Below are 20,858 nucleotides of genomic sequence, written 5' to 3'. Positions count from 1 at the left end.
CTAGCTCAAGGGAGAGCTTAGGTGAAGGGAGAGTGATTGCTCATTTATTAGCAAAGGGAGAGAAGTTTACCTTTGCAAGAAATCCTAGCTCAAGGGGGAGCTTAGGTGAAGGGGAGCCTAGGATTAGGTTCCATGATTTATGCATGTGTAAATTGCATATTTATTTGCATTATTATTGATATAATGTTTCCCTAACTTAAACGGGTTGCCAAACATCAAAAAGGGGGAGATTGTTGGAGCAATCTAGTGACCCTAGGTTTTGATGTTTGGGCAAAGGTTTAAGTTAGGATTATTGTTGTATTTAATATGCATTATGAGTGTGCAGGATACAGGTACAACAAGGAAAGTCCAAGTGTGATCTTGGCAAAGGAGGAAAGTCCAAGTATGTAGTCTTGGCAACGTAAGTCCAAGTGTGACTTGGCAATGGACGAAGTCCCGGAGGTGCGACCTCTTGGCAAATGAAGACCCGACAACAATGACAAGGCCGATGGAAGCTCCAGAAGGCAAGACATGAAGGATGGGGAGGCATCCAAGGGACGCAAGGCTGATGGAGGAGGCTAGAAGGCTAGGTCTAGGTTGGTCGGGCGAGAACGAGTGCTGAGTGAATGTACTCGAGGTAAAATCCTAAAATTAAAGTTTACTGTAGCAGTACTGTAGCGTTACTGTAGCAGTACTATAGCAATACTGTAGCAGTCGACTGGTGGTTTCATCAGTCGACTGGTGCAGTCGACTGGTAGCGAACAGAGGGTTGGTATCGAGCCGTTGGGCTGCAACGGTCGAATTTCCACGAAGGGCAGTCGACTGCATGTTTTGGCAGTCGACTGGTAGGCGGAGTTTTCTAACCCGTGGCCTATATAACCAAGCATTGGAAGTTTGGTTGAAGTTGACGAAATTAGTGGTGGGTAACCTCTAATTAGTAGTCAACTAGTGCCCTAGTAATCCAAGTGCTCTTGATCGAGTTGTGGCGAGGTTTCTCCACCGACAAGGAGGATTGTGCTAGCCGGAGTTTCCGGGGATTAATCCATAGACGTATTGAGGGATCATCCACCTTACAGACACGCCGTGGAGTAAGAGCAAGTTATCTCCGAACCACGTAAACGAACGTGTTAGCGGTTTGCATTTCCTTTCTTAGCTTTAGTCTTTCTACTTGTTTGTTTGTATTTCCGCTTGCGCACTAACATTGTAGAAAGAAGCGAGGATTTGGAGGTGCCGTCTATCCAACCCCCCTTCTAGCCGGCCACCGATCCCCCAACAATAAGTTCATTAATTGACCATTTCTCTTTATGTGTATTATAAGAGATTTTAAATGGGGTATATTGCGATGGTAAAGTGTTGAGAATGTAATGCACTAGGAAAGAGTCAGACATCTCAACCTCAAGTCTCTTCGATTGAGCCGCAATGTCCCTCATCCTCATAATGTGGTCACGTACACCGTGTATCCCACTTAGCTTCATGGATGAGAATTGGTGAATTAGGGTGCTAGCTAAAGCCTTGTCTGAAGACACAAATTGATCATCGATTGCCTTCAGTAAGTCACGGACATTGTCATAATGCTCAAGGGAACCCCTAATGCCATCTGAGATCTTGGTCTTTATGAACATTATTGAAAGGTGATTAGATCGCTCCCATTTTTCATAAAGAGCAATATTTTCAGGAGGTGGTTCATCCTTCCTTATGGCGTAATCAACGTCCTTGCACCCTAAATGAAGGAGAGTTCTCTCCTTCCAAATTTTATAATTGTCTCCTCGGAGCTCAGGAACATCACATATCATATCAGAGAAATTAGCAGGTTGACAAACTACAAAACAAAAATTAATCATACTCATGTTACAAAATTTGAAGCTAATTAAACAACATGACATATCTACCAATGTAAAATATGTCTAAAATATGAATTTACTGACATAAAACTTGCCTATGGGCCAAAGCATTAATTCAATTAGATTCATAAAATAATATGATAAAATTATCAAATTATTTCTAATCCCTGTGGGTAAATTAGAAAACATATAGTTGATATTTTATCCAAATCAAACACATAAGATATAATAAATTTTCCTGTGGGATAAAATTTATTACATCTGAATTAAAATTTTAATATCATCCTACACAATTTTTATCCAAATCAATTACATAAAATATAATAAATTTTCCTGTGGGATAAAATTTATTACATTTTATATAATGAATTAACATGTCATAATAATGATTCTACAATTAAAATTAATTAATTGCTCATATCATGCAATAAAATCGAGAGGATAATTAATAAGGCCAAAATAAAATTAACATGCAGCCTAATAAGAAATTAAACAAAATGAAAGTTTTTTTTTTTTAATCAAAGATGTGATAAGTTTCTGCCCTATTCCCAACTTCGGCGACACTGCTCGCCGCCCATGCAAGCTGCTGCAACGCCTGCAGCCTGCGCTCACCAGCAGCCCCGCGATGCGATGGCTTCGTCGACGCCAGTAGCCCCGTGATGCGATGGCTTCGCCGACGCCAGCAGCCCCGCGATGCGATGCGATGGCTTCGGCGGCGCCAGCAGCGTTTCAAAATGCAGAAATTATTATTTGGGACAAAAGATTACTGGGGAAAGAAACTCAAAGTTCAACAACAGGTAAGTGCCTTTTGCAAAGCACCATCTTTATTGAGTTTGCAAGGAAGAATCAGAGGCAGAAGCAGTAATTTCAACTATGGCTAAGCATAAAAACTTGAGGCAGAGGCAGAGGCAGCAGACTCTGATACCAAATGTAAACATTACATAATTTGCAAATCATATACCTCCAGCCATCGTTTTTGATCAAGGAAGACGACTGCAACAAAAAATTGATGCTTCCGGCCCTTTATCCACACAGAAATGATGGTGTATCTTTGTCTCAAGAAGAAGACACGAGAGGAGTAGGAACCAGGACCAAATTTATAGCATGCTCCAATATTAGGGAAGGTAGTTCAGTGGTTTTGGGAACCGTTTCAATTTTTGGAACTATTTTCACATTTCATATTCCAAATACATAGACCAATAATTGATTGGTTGTTCCATGACCAATGGAATCAAAATTTAACCAACATCTATTTGATGATGCATAGATAGACGATATAACTAAGTAGTGATAACCATAGTGTTGCATCAAAGACACTATATAACCTGAATAATTAGCCATTGTGTTGACCAATTAGAACAAGTAAATTGGTAGTGAAAAAAAATCAAGAATATATAATTATATATATTCAATAAAACATTTCTTTTGAAATGAATTATCCATTTAAAATATTAGAATTTGTTTTTTTTGGTTGCCTGAAATAGGAATTTTTTTTGTGTGAACTCATTGCATCTGCATCAATCTACTTTCATGTTCAAGTGAATAAAATAATAATATTTTGTCATCATCAAAAATCATGGAGTATTTTTTTCAAACTAACTTAACTTTATGAATTGAGGACGCAATACAAAGCAAAGAAAGTATTAGTATGTTCTAGGGACGTTCATAAAAAGAAGCTGGACTGGACTTTGGGTATAAAAGGAGTGGGCTAAATAAAAAAAAAATACAAAAGAACCAATGTAATAAATCTAATAGTAATTTTTTTTACAAAAACTCTTTTATAATAGGTAATAAAAAAAAATTTAGACTGAGCTAGAGACTAGAATAGCCCATAAGAAGATCCGTTCCTGGTATAATCATAAACTTTTAATAAAGATCCACAATAATACACTTCTTTATCAAAATTATTTTTTGAATTTAAGAAAGAATAATAAAAGGATATTTGAATAGGTGCACAACAAAACAAATTTTTATGCAAATTATAGAAAGAAAAGAAAAAGAGGATCAATCTTGGATAATATTATTTTAAAGGTAATAGATATTATCCAAATAACTTTTTCAAAATATTATATTTAATTATTTCTTTTTTATAATAGATTTATTTTTTTAAAATAAGTCATTAGATTTTTAAGACTTTAGAATCATTACATAATCTTTTATATAAATAATAAATTAATATGATTGATTAATGATTACATATCATCCTTCTAAGTGATTATTCCATCCATTTACTCGCATCTTTTTTTCTAGTTTATTTGCTAATCTAAAAATCTAGTTCTTGTTATTATGAACAATGGTGATTTTACAATTATAGAAGCAAGTTGCTATCTAGTATCATGGTGATTTTATAAGATTTTAATTTTTTGAATGGTAATTTAATTAAAATAATATTTTAAAAAGTAAATTAAATAATGAAGATTACATAAGACTCATTACATTCTAAGTAAACATAATTTAATCATAATCGAGAGTATAAAAATTAGCATGTAGATTTAGCTAACCAATAACTTCTAATATTATAGAAACTAGCCAATAACTTTTACAATCGTACTGAATTCAGAGGTACTTTCATAATAAGGACGCTCATGTTTTTAGAATGACATTTTTTTAACAAATGGAGCATCAAAATAATGTTTATTCATTTAATTTTTACTCAAATATTTTTATTAGGGCATTATTTCAAAAGATACACTTGTGTTTTCAAATTTTTCAAAAGGAACTTAGTAAAAGGGTAATTATGTTGAATTTAGATATCCCTCACAGTTCATCATTAGAGTATATGAAAAGAGGTAGATCACGGAAGTAATTTATAGTCGAGAGTCAAATTAACTAGGTGGAAGAATTATTTTTAAAAAAAGTATACATCCACTGAGAATTAATCTCATAACCTATTTTATATATACCACTTGACTTCTTGACCTGTAGTCACATTAACTACTGGGTAATCAAAGAGACGATCTTGTGGTCTACTTTTTTATGGAGCAGGAATATGGATCGGAATGATTCACAATAATATAATTACAGTCGGATTCATAATTTAGTTGTAATTAGTTATGATCCCTCTTTAGATTTATCTTCCTATTTAAATTATAGTTTGGATTGGTATAGATGGTCAGAGGCTGCCCGAAGGTCGCCGGCGATGGGCGGGTGGCCGTGCTACCGAGCATCGAGTGAGGGACGGCTTCCGGCTGTCCACCCAGACCCAAACTATAATCTGGATTGAAAGGTGAACTCAGAGAGAGATCGCAACCAATTGTGGCTGAATCACGACAACGATCTGGACATAATTACATTGTGGATCATCCCTTGATCCATAAAAAGTGGACCAGAGGATCCAATCTGAGATACCAGACAATTGCAATCGATAGGCGATTAGGCAATTAAATGGTAAAAAGGTGATTCGCTTGCCCCCAACGCCCTTGATAGGATCGTCCCTAGAGTTTGAAGGGTCCGGTGCCCAAAAAAAATATAGACCCTTTGTATGTATCTAAAAATAATAATAAAATCAATATTATAAAAATAATTTTATTAACAGAATGAGGATTTTACTATAATAAAAAGAGATCGAACAAACTAATTGAGTAATCTAAAATTATTTTTCATTTAATCATACACCAAGTTAAATCATCAAACAAGAAAACTCTACCTAAATTGAAGCCTTGAATGGTCTAAGCGCGTGTGTAATGTCAGTGGGCGTCGATGGTGACGCAACGATACAACAACAACAACACTTGAAATCACAATGTGAGAACTAGGAAGGTGGCTATCAAAATAGGTGAAAGGGAAGAGTTTGAGGGTAAGATAGGGAGCAAAAGTGAATTTAGAGTTTAGGAAGAAATAGGAAAAAGCTGAGGAAGAAAAGATTATTATTGACCCTTTAAAAAAATCCATAATTTTTTAGATTTTATAATGAGATATTTTTAAATTAATTTTTTATTCAATAAATATTAACATTTTTTAAATTAATCTAAAGCAGTATTTCAGGGGAGCTTCAGATCATGGGATCGATAAGGTAAGTCAAGTACGGTCTCTTCCTCCTGATAAATTATTTAAATTTGTTAAATTATTAACAAAGAATTGTTGTAAATTAAAAAAAAAAGTTAAAGAATTAAAGTCAACTCTAACTAAATCTTATCGATTATAAGACTATGATAAAATAAAAAATGAAAATAAAAGCTTGAAAAGTGAAATAGAAAATTTAAAAAATCATGCATGCTCAAATATTCAATATATTAGAAAATATAGTGGATTGAATTGGTACCTTAAATACCATAAGGGTCATATTAGGAAAATTTCACAGAAATACATACCTAAAAATTTTTTAATTAACCCAGTAGGAAGTAACTTATATTGGGTTCCAAAATCATATTTGGATTGAATGTTCTTAAATTATGACTTTTAGAGTAAATTAAATATTAAATTTCTTTAAGAGGCTTTGTCTAGAAAGTGGTTGTTGTTCCAATATCCAAGAAGACTTAGTACCTCGCCACAGCCATAGCCTGATGTCAATTATTGAATTAAGTATTTAATTACCTAACTGTTAAACATTTTAGAAGTTATAAAAATATCTTAATTTTCTGTTAATTATTAACTCTTATAAATTTTTCACTAGTTTTATTTTTTTTCTCCTTATACTTTTAAATGAACCTCATTTTTAATGTGATCAAATGGGGAGTAGGAAAGCTAGAGGGTACTTGCAAATATTTTCTTGCAAAAAGGTTAAAAAAAATTTACTTGATTTTTTTAAAAATTCTTTTGTAAATTTTTTTTTTTACTTAGAAAAATTTTCTTACTTGTAATTTTTTTTACTTGCAAAAATTAGAAAATTTTTTTAATTACCCTGACTTAACTTGGGTTTGATCACATTAAAAAGGAAAAAATTGTTGGTACCCCAAGATAGTTTTGATGTGATCAACCAAGTCAAGTTAGGCCTTATTGGTGTTAACCCTGTGTCTAAGTGTGCAGAAGCTTAGGAGCACAGGAAGTTGAGCGGAAGACGCGGTAGTGAGAAGGATGGCACGGGAGAGAGTCAACATGCTTGGTGCGTCTGAGGGACGAGGTGCTGCGGAAGAGTACACCGGCGGACGAGAAGAACACGCACGGCGGTCTGAGGGACAAGAAGCTGGAGCAGAAGCCTGCTCGAGGAGAAGGCCAGAAAAAGGGTTTGGGTGAGCCCTATTTCGGATGGCCGCGATCACCTAGGCGATCAGAGCAACAAAAGAGAGAAAGGAGGTTGTAAACACTACTGGAGGTGCCTTCAAAGGGAATTGAAGGCGCCTCCTAGGCACCTCCGCGCCTAAGTGTGGAAGGCGCTTTCCATGGATTGAAGACACATTCGATGAACAGTACAAAGGCGCCTTCCAACCTTATAGAAGGCGCCTTCGACCAGGCTAATTTTAGTCGTTGCCAAAGAATAAAACTTTATCCTTTGGCATCTCACTGGCGGCGCCTTCCAGCCCAATGGAAGGCGCCTTCAAGCCACGATAAGATTTTTCATTGGCTATAAAAAGACCCATGAACCTAGGAAATAAGACACAACTCCTGTATTCTTTTCCTACCAATAGTCTTAGCAATTAACGAATGTAAGAGGCTTCTCCGCCTTCACCGAAGAAGATTTTTAGAGCTTTCATTTGTCCTTGGATTAACAACCACCTAAGTTGTAACCAAGTAAACCATGCGCCTCTTTCTTCATTTTCTTGTTTTTTATTTTTATTATACTATTACTGCTAATCTGAGTTGAACGACCGAGAAAGGTGTTGTTTTATTTTTTTGTTGATAGATAAACTCAACCCCCTCTTACGGGCCCTACCTAGTCCAACAAAGATATCAAGTCTTTGAATCCGTACCTAGTAGGTGATTTTACAACTCGTCTCATTCTGCCATCAGCTATAGTGTGATGCTCCATGTACTCTGATCTAGAATCATCAGAGTCATGAGTCTCTAGCTCCACCTGCACAACATCTTTCTCCATATTATTCTATAGTGTTTCTTTTCCTTCTTCCTGAGTACGCTGTAATATAGCTTTCTCGTCAAATATTACATCTCTACTAATCACCACCTTATTTGCCTTATGATCCCAAAGCTTGAAGCCTTTAACTCTTTTCTGATACCCCAGAAAAATAAACTGCTTTGACTTTGCATCCAGCTTTAAGCTTTTCTCACTAGATATGTGCAATAGGTTAGATATCCAAAAACTAGAAGATGAGAGTAATATACTTGATTCCTTGTCTATACTTTCTTTGATACTTTGCCTTCTAGTGCTACCCTTGGTGATCTATTAATGAGATAGCATGTTATGTTAACCGCTTCTGGCTATAAATTCTTTCCTAGCCCTGCATTCAACCTGAGACATCTTGTCTTCTCAATGATTGTCTTGTTTAACCTTTCTGCCACCCCGTTTTGCTGAGATGTCCTGTGAATTGAGAAATGCCTCATTATCCCATGCAGCTCATAAAATTCCTGAAACATTGAATCTGTGTACTCAGTCTCATTGTCTGACCTAAGGTATTTGATCTTCCTTCCAGTCTGATTCTCCACTTCAGTTTTCCACAGTTTAAACTTTGTAAAAGTTCCCGACTTGTGACTCATAAAGTATACCTCGACCTTTTGTCAGTAATCATCAGTAAAACTCACAAAATACAAGTGTCCTTCATGTGATGCTATACTAGTTATCCCTAGATATTTATATATATGTAGTTTAGAATCCCCTTTGTTTTGTTTGTTGTCGTCTTGAATTACACTTTGTTTTGTTTCCAAGAACACAAAATTTATAAAATTTAAGCTTGCACATTTTGACACCCATCAACAAATCTCTCTTGTGAGTTCTAGTTCTCATGTTCACCCATATTCGCTAGCCGCATATGCCAGATGATAGTATTATCTGATTCAGACTCCACCGAGGCGACTCCACCTACAACTGTAATCTTTATCAACTTATAGTTGTTCTCTGCTAACTTTTGTCCTTTCATTATCGTTAGAGCTCCCTTGCTAACTTTTATCACTCCGCTTATTGATTTGTAACTACAACTAATATCATCTAGTGTATCTAGCGAGCTCAAGTTCTTCTTTAGCTCTGATATCATTTATTGTGCCCAAAGGATATTCACATATCTTATGGTATGATATTGTCCACTTTGGGCCAAAGCCTTCATGGCTTTGTTCTTGGGCTTCACCCAAAAGGTCTCATGTCAATGGAGATATCTTACATCTTTTTAAATTCATGATCCTTCCCAAATCTTTTCAATGTAGAACTTTGATTGAATCCCAACACCAACATATCATAGAAACAAGATAGAAAACACGCATAGATCAAAGGAAAGTATTCACATCACATGAAAATTACTCCCTAACCCTAAAATCCAGCAAATTACCACCATAAACATGGGTTACAACTAGCAAACATGCTTAACAATCTCAATCAAACAATTTAGAATTCAGAGAAAGTAGAAAAGAGGAAGAAATGCTCAGATTGCTTGAAGAATCCTTTTCCTAGATGTTCCTGATGGCTCCTTGGTACATGGATGACTTCGGAATGACTTTAAACACTCCTTCTCCGCCGCCTTGGGGTCCTTGGACGACCCCCAAATCGAGACCCTTAATTTGATTGAATGAATCACCTTTTATAGCCGTTGGGATTGGTTGCTCTCCACGGGTCATGCCGCTGGGTACACCTGCCCGTGGTGAGGCGTTGCGCACTCATATCCCGTGGCCACAATCCATGGCACTAGCTAGCCACGGGCACCTGTGGCGTGGCGACAGAGCCTGCCATAGGTCGTGGCACTGGTCACGACCGCCCGTGGCGTGTCGGCAGAGCTTGCTACTGGCCATGACACTAGCCATGACCGCCCGTGGTGCTAGCCACAACCGCCCGTGGCATGGCGGCAAAGCATGCCATGGGGCGTGGCGCTGGCCATGACCACCTGTGGCTAGGTAGGGCTCCTTTCCATGGTCTTTTTTACACCTTGTTTCATTTCAATCTGCACTTCTGTCATCTAAAATAAACTAGAGCGGTATATAGGAATAATAAAACATGAAAAATGAAGTATAGAATCAAGTTATCTCGAATTATGCATGTAAAAGTGGATCGAATGTAGTACAAAAATATGGTAAAAACCTTATATACTTCAACACTTATCAATGGCTATGGGGCTTGATTGCTTGGCTAAGGTTGCTGGGAGATCGTGACACCAGATAGCCAACAATCACAATCGATAGGTGATTAGGTAATCACGCAGCTAGGTTGAGCGACTAGGGTGACTAGGCAATTGGGTCGCAGTCACGCGGCAGTGACTAGGCACACACACACACACACGAATCTGATATCCTGCATGCGCGACGCGCACAGTACACGACTGTGCGCGTCGTGCAGGATATCAACTTTGAGCTTTGTTTTTTTTTTTAAATTATTTTAAATAAAAAAATAATAAGGTTTTATTTTTAAAGTTGATGTTCGGGTTATAATTTGTAAGTTTTTTTAAGATTTTATCTCTAGGGTTCAAATTTTTTAATTGAATTATAGTATTTAATAAAATAAAAAATAAAAATAAAATAAATTTAAATATTTATGAAATATTATAATATATTTAGGGGATATATTGATGGATTAGAGATTTACTTAAGGAGATATTGATTTTTTAAAATTTAAAATCTAAAAAAATAATAGATATTATCTGTTATTTATTATTATTTTTTAAAATTTTGAATTAAAAAAATTAATTAAAATATTTTTAAAGATTTTATTTTATGATTGATGCTTCTTAATTGAGTTATAATTTTTAAGCTATTTTTTTATAAAAAATTTTATCTCTAGCTCAACCTTCCCAATTGAGTTATAATGTTTAGTAAAAAGAAGAATTAAAAATGAAATAAATTTATATATATATATATATAGTATTGATCTCCTGCGCGACGCGCACAGTGCGCGACTATGTGCGTCGCGCAGGAGATCAATTAATAGCTTTTTTTTTTTAAATTTTTTTATTTTTTTAATATTTTAAATTAAAAAAAAATCAATTAAAAAATTAACTTTTTCTTATATAAATTTCTAATACATTAATATATCCCCCAACATATTACAATACTCAATAAATACTTAAATTAATTTTATTTTAATTTTTTTAAAAACCAAACACTATAACATAATTGGGAAGCTTGAACCCTATAGGTAAAATCTAAAAAAAAAAATAGCTTTAATACTATAACCCAAAGTCTGAACCCTAGAGGTAAAATCTAAAAAAAAAATAGCTTTGATACTATAACCCAAAGTTTGAACCCTAGAGGTAAAATTTTTTAAAAAAAATAGCTTTGATACTATAACCAAAAGTCTGAACCCTAAATAGCTTTGATATTATAACCCAAAGTCTGAACCCTAGAGGTAAAATCTAAAAAAAAAATAGCTTTGATACTATAACCCAAAGCCTGAACCTTAAAAATAAAATTTTTAAAAAATATTTTAATTATTTTTTTAATTCAAAAATAAAAAAAATAAAACCAGTGATATCCTGCGCGCGCGCAGTCGCGCACTGTGCGGGCGCGCAGGATATCAAATTCGTGTATATATATATATAATATCCTCGCGCGTATAGTTGTGCACTGTGCGGGCGCGCAGGATATCAAATTCGTGTATATATATATATAGAAAAAGAAATGTACCTTTTAAAAAATATATAAATATGGTATGCTTTTTAAAAGAATTTTACAAATCAAATGCGCTATTTGGTAAACGCCGTTTTATTTAGATATATATTCTTTTTAATTAATTAATTCCTTTTAAAACCCGATTTTCTGGATCAAAATTTCTATTATTGTATTCGTGACTAATTATATTTCATTTAAAAGATCGAATTCTCGCTCAGAGTTTCTATAAATTATTCTGGGCGTTGGTTATCTTCTTTGTTTGAACAGTTCGAACTTTTGATTAGCTCGCTGATTGCTTTTGCTCTTCCGCATTTTCTCAATCCTGTTCCAAACGTCTTATTTCTGGTATTCCATGCCATAATGTAAAGTTTGTCAGTAAAGCTGGGATTTTTATGTCTAAATCTTCGTTAATCTGGAAGAATTTATGATTATAGTCACAGGAATGCCAATTATTTGTTGTTGCAGGTCTTGTGAGAGCATAGACACGATCACAGAAGATGACTAGGAGTCAAACTTCTAATTGGAATGGTAGTCGTCGTCTCTATGGGACAAAAGGGACATATGCTTATGGTAATGTAATTTGGCCTACAGAAACTACAGTGGTTGGTGAAAATGTCCAATCCATAAAACGGATACACAAACCATGGCTGCTGCCACTTACTCGAGAATTGAAGATCCCAATTGCAAAATTGATGCTTTATCGGTAATAATTCTAACTTTCTTATCTTTTTATGTACCTTTGTGATTTTCTTTTTGTTGGTTCTTTCTGAACTTGAAGAATTGATGGTTGTTCTAGTACTCCCTAGTAAGTTAAATATCATTATTGGCATAATTTAAAGCAAAATTATGGTATTCGTTAGATAGATGTTTCCTTGTAGAAGGTAAATTAAAGTACAATTTCTCCAGCACACATTGTGATCAACTATTCTTGAAATCTACAATTATGGACTTAGAATTATGTTCAAAAGTTGCCTCAAGTTGAAATATGTTGGATGCTTGTTTGTGTAGATTAATTACTTTGATTTTGGCATTAGTGCTGTGCTAACTGCTAAATCTATATGTAGCATTGCTATGATCTTTATGCAAGTCTTTTGTGTATTGGGCAATACATCCTCCAAGGCTCTTCTATTTATGTTAGTGTATTTCATCAGATTCACTAAATGTTTGGTCTTCGCATTTGAGACTATTCTTTTTAGTATGAAATATTGATTATACTTTCTTGTTTTTTAGTTTCCTCATCTTCATCCGCATGGTTTGTCTTGGACTATTTCTTGGTTGGAGAATTAGACACAAAAATGAGGATGCAATTTGGTTGTGGGGAATATCTATTGTTTGTGAGTTCTGGTTTACATTCTCCTGGCTATTAGATCAGTTGCCAAAGTTGTGCCCTTTAGCCCGTGCCACTGACCTTGTTGTATTAAAGGAGAAGTTTGAGGCTGCTACATTTAACAATCCCACTGGAAAATCTGATCTCCCAGGCATCGATGTGTTTGTTTCCACATCCAATACAAAGGAAAAACCTTCATTTGTAATAGCAAATACCATACTTTCTATCCTTGCTGCTGATTACCCTGTTGAAAAGCTATCTTGTTATGTTTCTGATGATGGTGGTTCCCTTCTAACTTTTGAGTCGATTGCTGAGGCTGTTAGTTTTGCCAATATTTGGGTTCCTTTCTGTCGTAAACATGGTATTGAGCCTAGAAATCCAGAAAGTTACTTTAATTTGAAGAGGTATTCATACAAGAACAGGGTACATACAGATTTTGTTAACGACCGGAGACGGGTAAAGAGAGAGTATCATGAATTCAAGGTTCGGATCAATGGTTTGAGTAAGTTAATTAGCCAGCGATCTGATTCATACCAGCTGCGGGAAGAAATCAAAACAATGAAACAGCGAATAGAGGTTGCTGGTGATGATCCAGCAGAACGAATTTCTAAAGCTACATGGATGGCTAATGGCACCCACTGGCCTGGAACTTGGATAAACCCCTCTTCGGAGCATACTGAGGACGATCATGCTGGAGTGATTCAGGTATTACCAGTATTACTTTGCTGCCTTCATGTATAAGCTGGTAATTTAATTATATTTGCTGCTTCCTTATGATCGAACTTAATATAGATCTGTTATTTTGGTGAAGCAATTGTAGTCGCTGCACAATCCAAAAATCAAACATTAACTCAGTGAAAATCTGTTTATGTTTTAGATAATGTTAAAGCCTCCGAGTGACGAACCATTATTTGGCAATACACCTTTAGATTTTACCAACATTGATATTCGTCTACCCATGCTGGTCTATGTTTCCCGTCAGAAGCACCCAGATTATCACCACAACGAAAAGGCTGGGGCTATGAATGCTCTTGTCCGTGCCTCTGCAATTATGTCTAATGGTCCTTTTATTCTCAACCTGGACTATGACCACTATGTGTACAACTCACAGGCCCTTCGAGAAGGTATGTGCTTCATGATGGATCGTGGTGGTGATCAGCTTTGCTATGTTCAGTTTTCTCAGTGTTATCGGGGCTGTTATGCGAACGACAATAAAATCTTCTTTGATGTCAACATGAGAGCACTTGATGGACTCCAAGGTCCAGTTTGTGTTGGTACTGGTTGCCTCTTCCGACGAATTGCTCTTTATGGCTTTGATCCTCCTCGACCCAAAGACCATCACATAGGTTGCGAAAACCACTCCTCAGCCAGAACATAGGAGGAGACAAAATTTGGGTACTCGTCCTTTCTCATTGCTTCTATTCCAGTTGTCGAGCTCCAAGGTCGGTCTCTTGCCGATCATCCTGCCGTTAAGTATGGTCGTCAGCCTGGTATTCTCAGTTCTGCTCCTAGGGAACTTGTTGATGCATCCACTGTTGCTGAAGCTCTCAGTGTTATTTCATGCTGGTACGAAGACGAGACTGAGTGGGGTCAGCGTGTTGGATGGATTTATGGGTCCGTGATTGGAGATACTGTTACTGGCTATAGGATGCATAACAGTGGTTGGAAGTCTGTCTATTGTGTAACCAAACCCGATGCCTTCCGTGCGATAGCTCCAAGTAACCTAGCTGAACGGCTCCATCAAATGTTTCGATGGGCAACAGGCTCTGTCGAGATCTTCTTCTCCCGTAACAATGCATTACTTGCGAGTTCAAGAATGAAGATTCTTCAGAGGGTTGCATACCTCAACGTCGGGATCTACCCATTCACCTCCATCTTCCTCGTTGTTTATTGCTTCTTGTTAAAGTTAATGTGTTATCACTTAAGTTTACTCATCACTAAGGTTACTTGCCCCCTAAGTTTCTAAAGTTACTTGCCCCCTAAGTTGCTAGGTTACTTGCCCCCTAAGTTTCTTTCAAGTCTATATAAAGGCTTTGTAATCAAAAGTTTAAGAATCAAGAAAAACTATCTATTTCTCCTCAAGAGCTCTACCAAAATACTTACCAATTTCAACAGTTGGTATCAGAGCATCCAGGTTCTACCAATCCAAATCCATGGCCAGCTCGAGTTTAACAAACATCAACCATCTCATTCCAGAGTTTAATGGCGAAGACTATGATTTCTGGTACGTGAAGATGAAGACCATCTTTCGATCTCTTAACCAATGGGAGATTGTGGAGAATGGAGTACAAGAGCCCGAGGAAGCCACTGCCCTCAATGAGGCCGGTCTGAAGAAATTAGAGAAGTCTCGACAAGCCGACGCAAGTGCTCTCTCAATCCTTCAAAGAGCAGTCACTAAGGCTATATTTTCCAGAATCATGCGAGCCAACACGGCTAAAGATGCGTGGGAGATCTTGCAGAGCGAATTTCAAGGAGATGTGAAAGTAAGAGCGATTAAGCTCCAATCACTACTCAAGGATTTCGAAAATGCCAAGATGCAGGAGAAAGAAACACTCATGGAATTCTCAACCAGAATCTTTGATCTGGTCAATATAATGAAATCTCATGGTGAAGATATTACAGATCAAAGGCTGGTACGCAAAATTCTCATCTGTCTTCCTGAGAAATATGATCCCATTATTGCCGTCATTGAAGAAACAAAGGACCTAACAACACTCACCGTTCAAGAAGTGATGGCGTCCCTAAAATCGTTCGAGCAAAGATTGTCCAGACATTCTGAGAAGCCAATAGAGGGTGCATTCCAATCAAAGCTCAAAATTGGTAACAACGAACGAGAAGGCCAATCACGATTTGGATGGAAATCAAGAGGACGAGGTGGACGTATCTCAAAAGGAAAAGGAAAAGACAACTCATCGAATTGCAGCAATTGCAATAAGCCAAATCACTCCGAGAAGGACTGTTGGTTCAAAGGTCAATCGAGATGCAAAATATGCAATCGATTTGGTCACCTCGCCAAAGATTGCCGAAATAGGAACACTTATCAGGCAAATCAGGTTGGAGAAAATCAAACAGCTGAGGAGACACATGGAACATTCTATGTATGTCACACGGCCACCAACAAGGAGCAAGGAAAATGGTTGCTGGACAGCGGATGTAGCAACCATATGACGCCGATCTCAGAAATTTTCTCTGAACTCGACATTAGCATCAATGCTCCTGTTCAGTTTGGAAACGGAGAGCAAACAAAGTCAAAAGGACTTGGGAAAATCGCCATCGAGACGAAGGAAGGACCGAGTTGCATCAACAATGTCTTGTGTGTGCCGAGCTTGAGTCAAAATTTACTCAGCCTCGGACAATTGGTGGAAAATGGGTACAAGCTCTGCTTCGATAACAATGAATGTGTTATATTTGACAGGAGAGATAAGTCAAAGGTGTTCACAAAGATCAAAATGGTCAATCGAAGCTTCGCTCTCAACATCAATTATGCCGACCTAAAAGCTCATCAAGCTTCTACCTCGGACTACCTGACATCAACCTTATGGCATCGACGACTCGGTCATCTCAATTTACAAAGCCTCAAAGAGTTATCTGGCAAGAGTATGGTGCAAGGACTTCCTCACATAGAAGGAAAGCAACATGTATGCGAAGGATGCGCGTTTGGAAAGCAACATCGATTACCTTTCCCAAAAGGAGTATCATGGAGAGCTAAAGAAAAGTTGGAACTTATCCACACCGACGTCTGCGGGCCGATGGACACCCTTTCTCATGCTCAGAATAGGTATTTCATTCTTTTCATCGACGATCACACTCGTATGACTTGGGTCTATTTCATGAGGCAGAAGTCCGAAGTATTCATGATATTCAAGAAGTTTAAGAGTCTCGTCGAAAAACAGAGTGGATGCTTCATCAAAACCTTAAGAAGTGACAGAGGCAAAGAATACACTTCTAAAGAATTTCACAATTTTTGTGAAGATGAAGGAGTAGAAAGGCAACTAACGGTAAGGTACACCCCTCAACAAAATGGTGTTACCGAGAGGAAAAACCAGACAATCGTTGAAATGACAAAATCAATGATGCACGAGAAAGGTTTACCCAAAATCTTCTGGGCTGAAGCAGTCTACACAGCCGTTTATTTATCTAATCGATGCCCAACCACAGCCATACCAAACAAGACTCCGTTTGAAGCATGGAGTGGTAGAAGACCATCGGTGAACCATCTCAAGGTATTCGGAAGCATTTGCTATTCTCAAATTCCAAAACAGAAACGAAGCAAACTTGACGAATCTAGCGAAAGATGTATTTTTGTCGGATACAGCACCATGAGCAAAGGTTATAGACTATTTAACCTACAGCTGGGTCAAGTTATTATTAGCCGAGATGTTCAAGTTGATGAAAATGCTTTATGGAATTGGGAAGAAAACAAAGTTGAAAAGAAAGACATTCTGATCAGTACTGACAAAGAAGATGAAATTGAGCCAAGCACACCAGATTCAAGCTCATCTCAACCCAACGAAGAAAGCTCAACTGATCCAACTTCATCAAACTCCTCATCCCAAGCGCAACTCCAAAAAGGTACAGATCATTGAGCGATATATATGCTACATGCAATTATTGCTCAATTGAGCCTGAGAACTTTGCTGAAGCAATCAAAGAAGAACCATGGAAAAAAACGATGGAGGAGGAAGTTCGTGTAATTGAAAAAAATCAGACATGACAGCTCGTCGATAAACCAAGAGACAAAGAAGTTATATGTGTTAAATGGATCTACAAAGTAAAGCACAACCCAGACGGATCCATTCAAAAACACAAAGCAAGACTTGTGGCCAAAGGATATTCTCAACAGCCTGGAATTGACTACGGGGAGACGTTTGCCCCAGTAGCTCGGCTAGACACAATCCGAGCTATAATTGCATTCGCCGCCAGCAAAGGGTGGAAACTTTATCAGCTTGATGTCAAGTCAGCATTTCTCAATGGTGAATTGAAGGAAGAAGTGTATGTAGATCAACCTCAGGGTTTCATCCTCAAAGGAAAAGAAGAGAAAGTCTACAAACTTAAGAAAGCGCTATATGGACTTAAACAATCTCCTCGCGCTTGGTACAGTGAGATCGACAACTATTTCAACCGAACAAAATTCGAAAAGAGCAAGAGTGAACCAACTTTGTATGTCAAGCAGCAAGGTAATGATGTTCTTATAGTCACTCTTTATGTTGATGACCTAATTTTCACTGGAAGCAACGAGAAGATGATCGAAGAGTTCAAAGATGACATGGCTCAAAAGTATGAAATGAGCGATATGGGTCTACTTCGACATTTCTTGGGCATGGAGATCTACCAAGAAGAAGAGACAATCTTTATCTGCCAAAAGATATATGCAGAAAAGATTCTGAAGAAATTCAACATGCTGGGATGCAATTCTGTCTCTACACCACTCATTATGGGGGAGAAATTGAAAAAGGAAGATGGAGGAAAAGCAATGGATGTCACTTATTACCGTAGCCTCATTGGTAATTTGTTATATCTCACAGCAACTAGACCTGATCTCATGTATGCTGCAAGTCTACTTTCAAGATTTATGCAGAGTCCGAGCCATTTTCATCTCGGTGCAGCAAAGCGGGTCTTACGATATGTTCAAGGGACAACTGACCTCGGTCTAAGCTTTCAGAAGAATCACGCACTTAATCTTGTCGGATATTGTGACAGTGATCTTGGTGGATCCTTAGATGACATGAAAAGCACTTCGGGGTACTGTTTCTCCTTTGGTTCAGCAATATTCTCATGGGTATCCAAGAAACAACAAAGTGTTGCACAATCGTCTGCGGAAGCCGAGTACATCTCAGCATCAGTAGCCACTTCACAAGCAATTTGGCTTCGAAAAATCTTGGCTGATCTCGGTCACCATCAGATTGAAGGAACCGTGCTATACTGCGACAACAAATCTGCAATCGCTATGGCTAAGAACCCAGTTCACCACAACCGAACTCGACATATAGCACTCAAGCATCATTTCATTCGACAGGCAATTGAAGATAAAGAAATTCAACTTGAGTTCTGTCGATCTGAGGAGCAATTATCTGACATCTTCACAAAAGCACTTCCGAGAGAAAGATTTCAACAGCTCCGAGCCAAACTTGGAATCCGACAACACATTAAGGGGGAGTGTTAAAGTTAATGTGTTATCACTTAAGTTTACTCATCACTAAGGTTACTTGCCCCCTAAGTTTCTAAGGTTACTTGCCCCCTAAGTTGCTAGGTTACTTGCCCCCTAAGTTTCTTTCAAGTCTATATAAAGGCTTTGTAATCAAAAGTTTAAGAATCAAGAAAAACTATCTATTTCTCCTCAAGAGCTCTACCAAAATACTTACCAATTTCAACACTTCTTACCAGCGATCTCACTGTTCACAGGGCAGTTCATTGTGCCAACCCTCAATGTGACATTCCTCACGTACCTTCTCCTCATCACTCTCACACTCTGCCTGCTCTCGATTCTCGAGACCATGTGGTCCGGCATCGCGTTCGAAGAATGGTGGCGAAATGAGCAGTTCTGGCTGATCGGAGGAACCAGTGCCCACTTCGGTGCTGTGCTCCAGATGTTTCTGAAGTTGATCGCCGGTATTGTGATCTCTTTCATTCCCACATGGGAGTTAGAAGACGACGAAGACGGTGAGTTTTCCGACACCTGTCTTATGATACTGCCCATCACCATCATGATGGCCAATTTGATTGCGATTGCGGTCGGAATTAGCCGCACCATACACAACACTATACCACAGTGGAGCAAGTTATTGGGCGGTGTTTCCTTCAGCTTCTGGGTGTTGGCACACCTCTACCCTGTTGCAAAAGGACTCGTGGAACAGAGAAGGAGGTACTTGATAATGGTTTGGTCCGGTCTCCTTTCAATTACTTTATTACTATCTGTTTGGGCGCTAAACATTCCACCATCTGGGAGTGGAGTAGCTCTGAGATGAGAGGGTCCTTCAATTTGGCTTGATTCATTTTATTTTTGCATTTTCAAATAATTGGCAAAGATATCGAGGATTGCAATGTAGCTTAGTATTGAACTTGTATACTTTGACAAGATGCCACAATGATTAATTTTTAACCAGAGTGAATCATCTTTTCCCATATAATTTTTAAATTTAAAATTTGTCTAACTAAAAATCTCTGTTGTAGTTGAGTTGACAATGTCTCTCTTTTTATTCTTTTGAGTATTTTTTGCAAGACAGTCAAACGAAACTTCAACTCCAATTCAATGAAATTGTCATCGATCAATAGTAAAATTATAACACACATTAAATTGTTAAAGACATAGGAATTATCATAAAACTAACTAATTTCATAAAGAAAATGCAAAGATATTGTAACAAATTATCCTAAAACTATATTATATAAAAATAATAATGAAAGGGATCTCTCTTTCATTCTCATAGTCTCTATTATTTTCATAATGCTCTTTAAAGCTTTGAAATTGTCAACTGTTTTGTGATTTTAATGCCTAATTCATCATCAGGGGTGAAATAATTACTGTGTTCATGAATGTTAAGTTATGGAAGGTATTTTAAAAAGAGAAACAAAAGAAGGTTTCACAATGCTATGAAATAAAGTGAACACTATGATAATTTTGAGGTAAGCCCCTTGATGTTTTTTCATTACACTGACACACCTTGCTTCCCTATTTCTTATGTGCTGCAAATTGGTTATGCGAGTTGGGCTAGTCTAATTTGCTCAGCATGGGATATATTCCAATATTTTTTTAAAAAATTGTAAATAATTTATTAAAAAATTTATATTGATAAGGTATATATATATATATATATATATATAGGGTTGTTATGGTGCTTGTGTGTGTGTGTGTATATATATATATATATATATTGATGCATGACTCCCCGTGTGTGTCTCGGTCCACGTCTCTCACAAACATCCAAACACTCAGATCATTTTCGGACACTCCACACACAGTAGGACATGAGAACCAGACATCATATCAAAATCATATGTATATATATATATACACACGCGATAATTTTAGCCTAGGTGACGGCCATGAGCGACACTCATAGTTACCGTACACAGTG

General features: G+C 37.2%; 1 protein-coding gene and 1 pseudogene across 1 annotated transcript; one reads left to right on the top strand and one right to left on the bottom strand.

Moving 5' to 3' along the window:
* Positions 1–1,229: 1,229 nt before the first annotated feature.
* Positions 1,230–1,772, bottom strand: LOC122013847. The gene has a single exon (XM_042570066.1). The coding sequence runs from the start codon at positions 1,770–1,772 to the stop codon at positions 1,230–1,232; it is 543 nt and encodes a 180-aa protein (XP_042426000.1).
* A 712-nt stretch (positions 1,773–2,484) lies between these two features.
* Positions 2,485–19,879, top strand: LOC122013846 (annotated as a pseudogene).
* Positions 19,880–20,858: the final 979 nt, after the last annotated feature.

The sequence above is a fragment of the Zingiber officinale genome, chromosome 8B (assembly GCF_018446385.1).
Source record: "Zingiber officinale cultivar Zhangliang chromosome 8B, Zo_v1.1, whole genome shotgun sequence".
Taxonomy (NCBI): Eukaryota; Viridiplantae; Streptophyta; class Magnoliopsida; order Zingiberales; family Zingiberaceae; genus Zingiber; species Zingiber officinale.
This window is presented reverse-complemented; position numbering and strand designations above follow the sequence as displayed.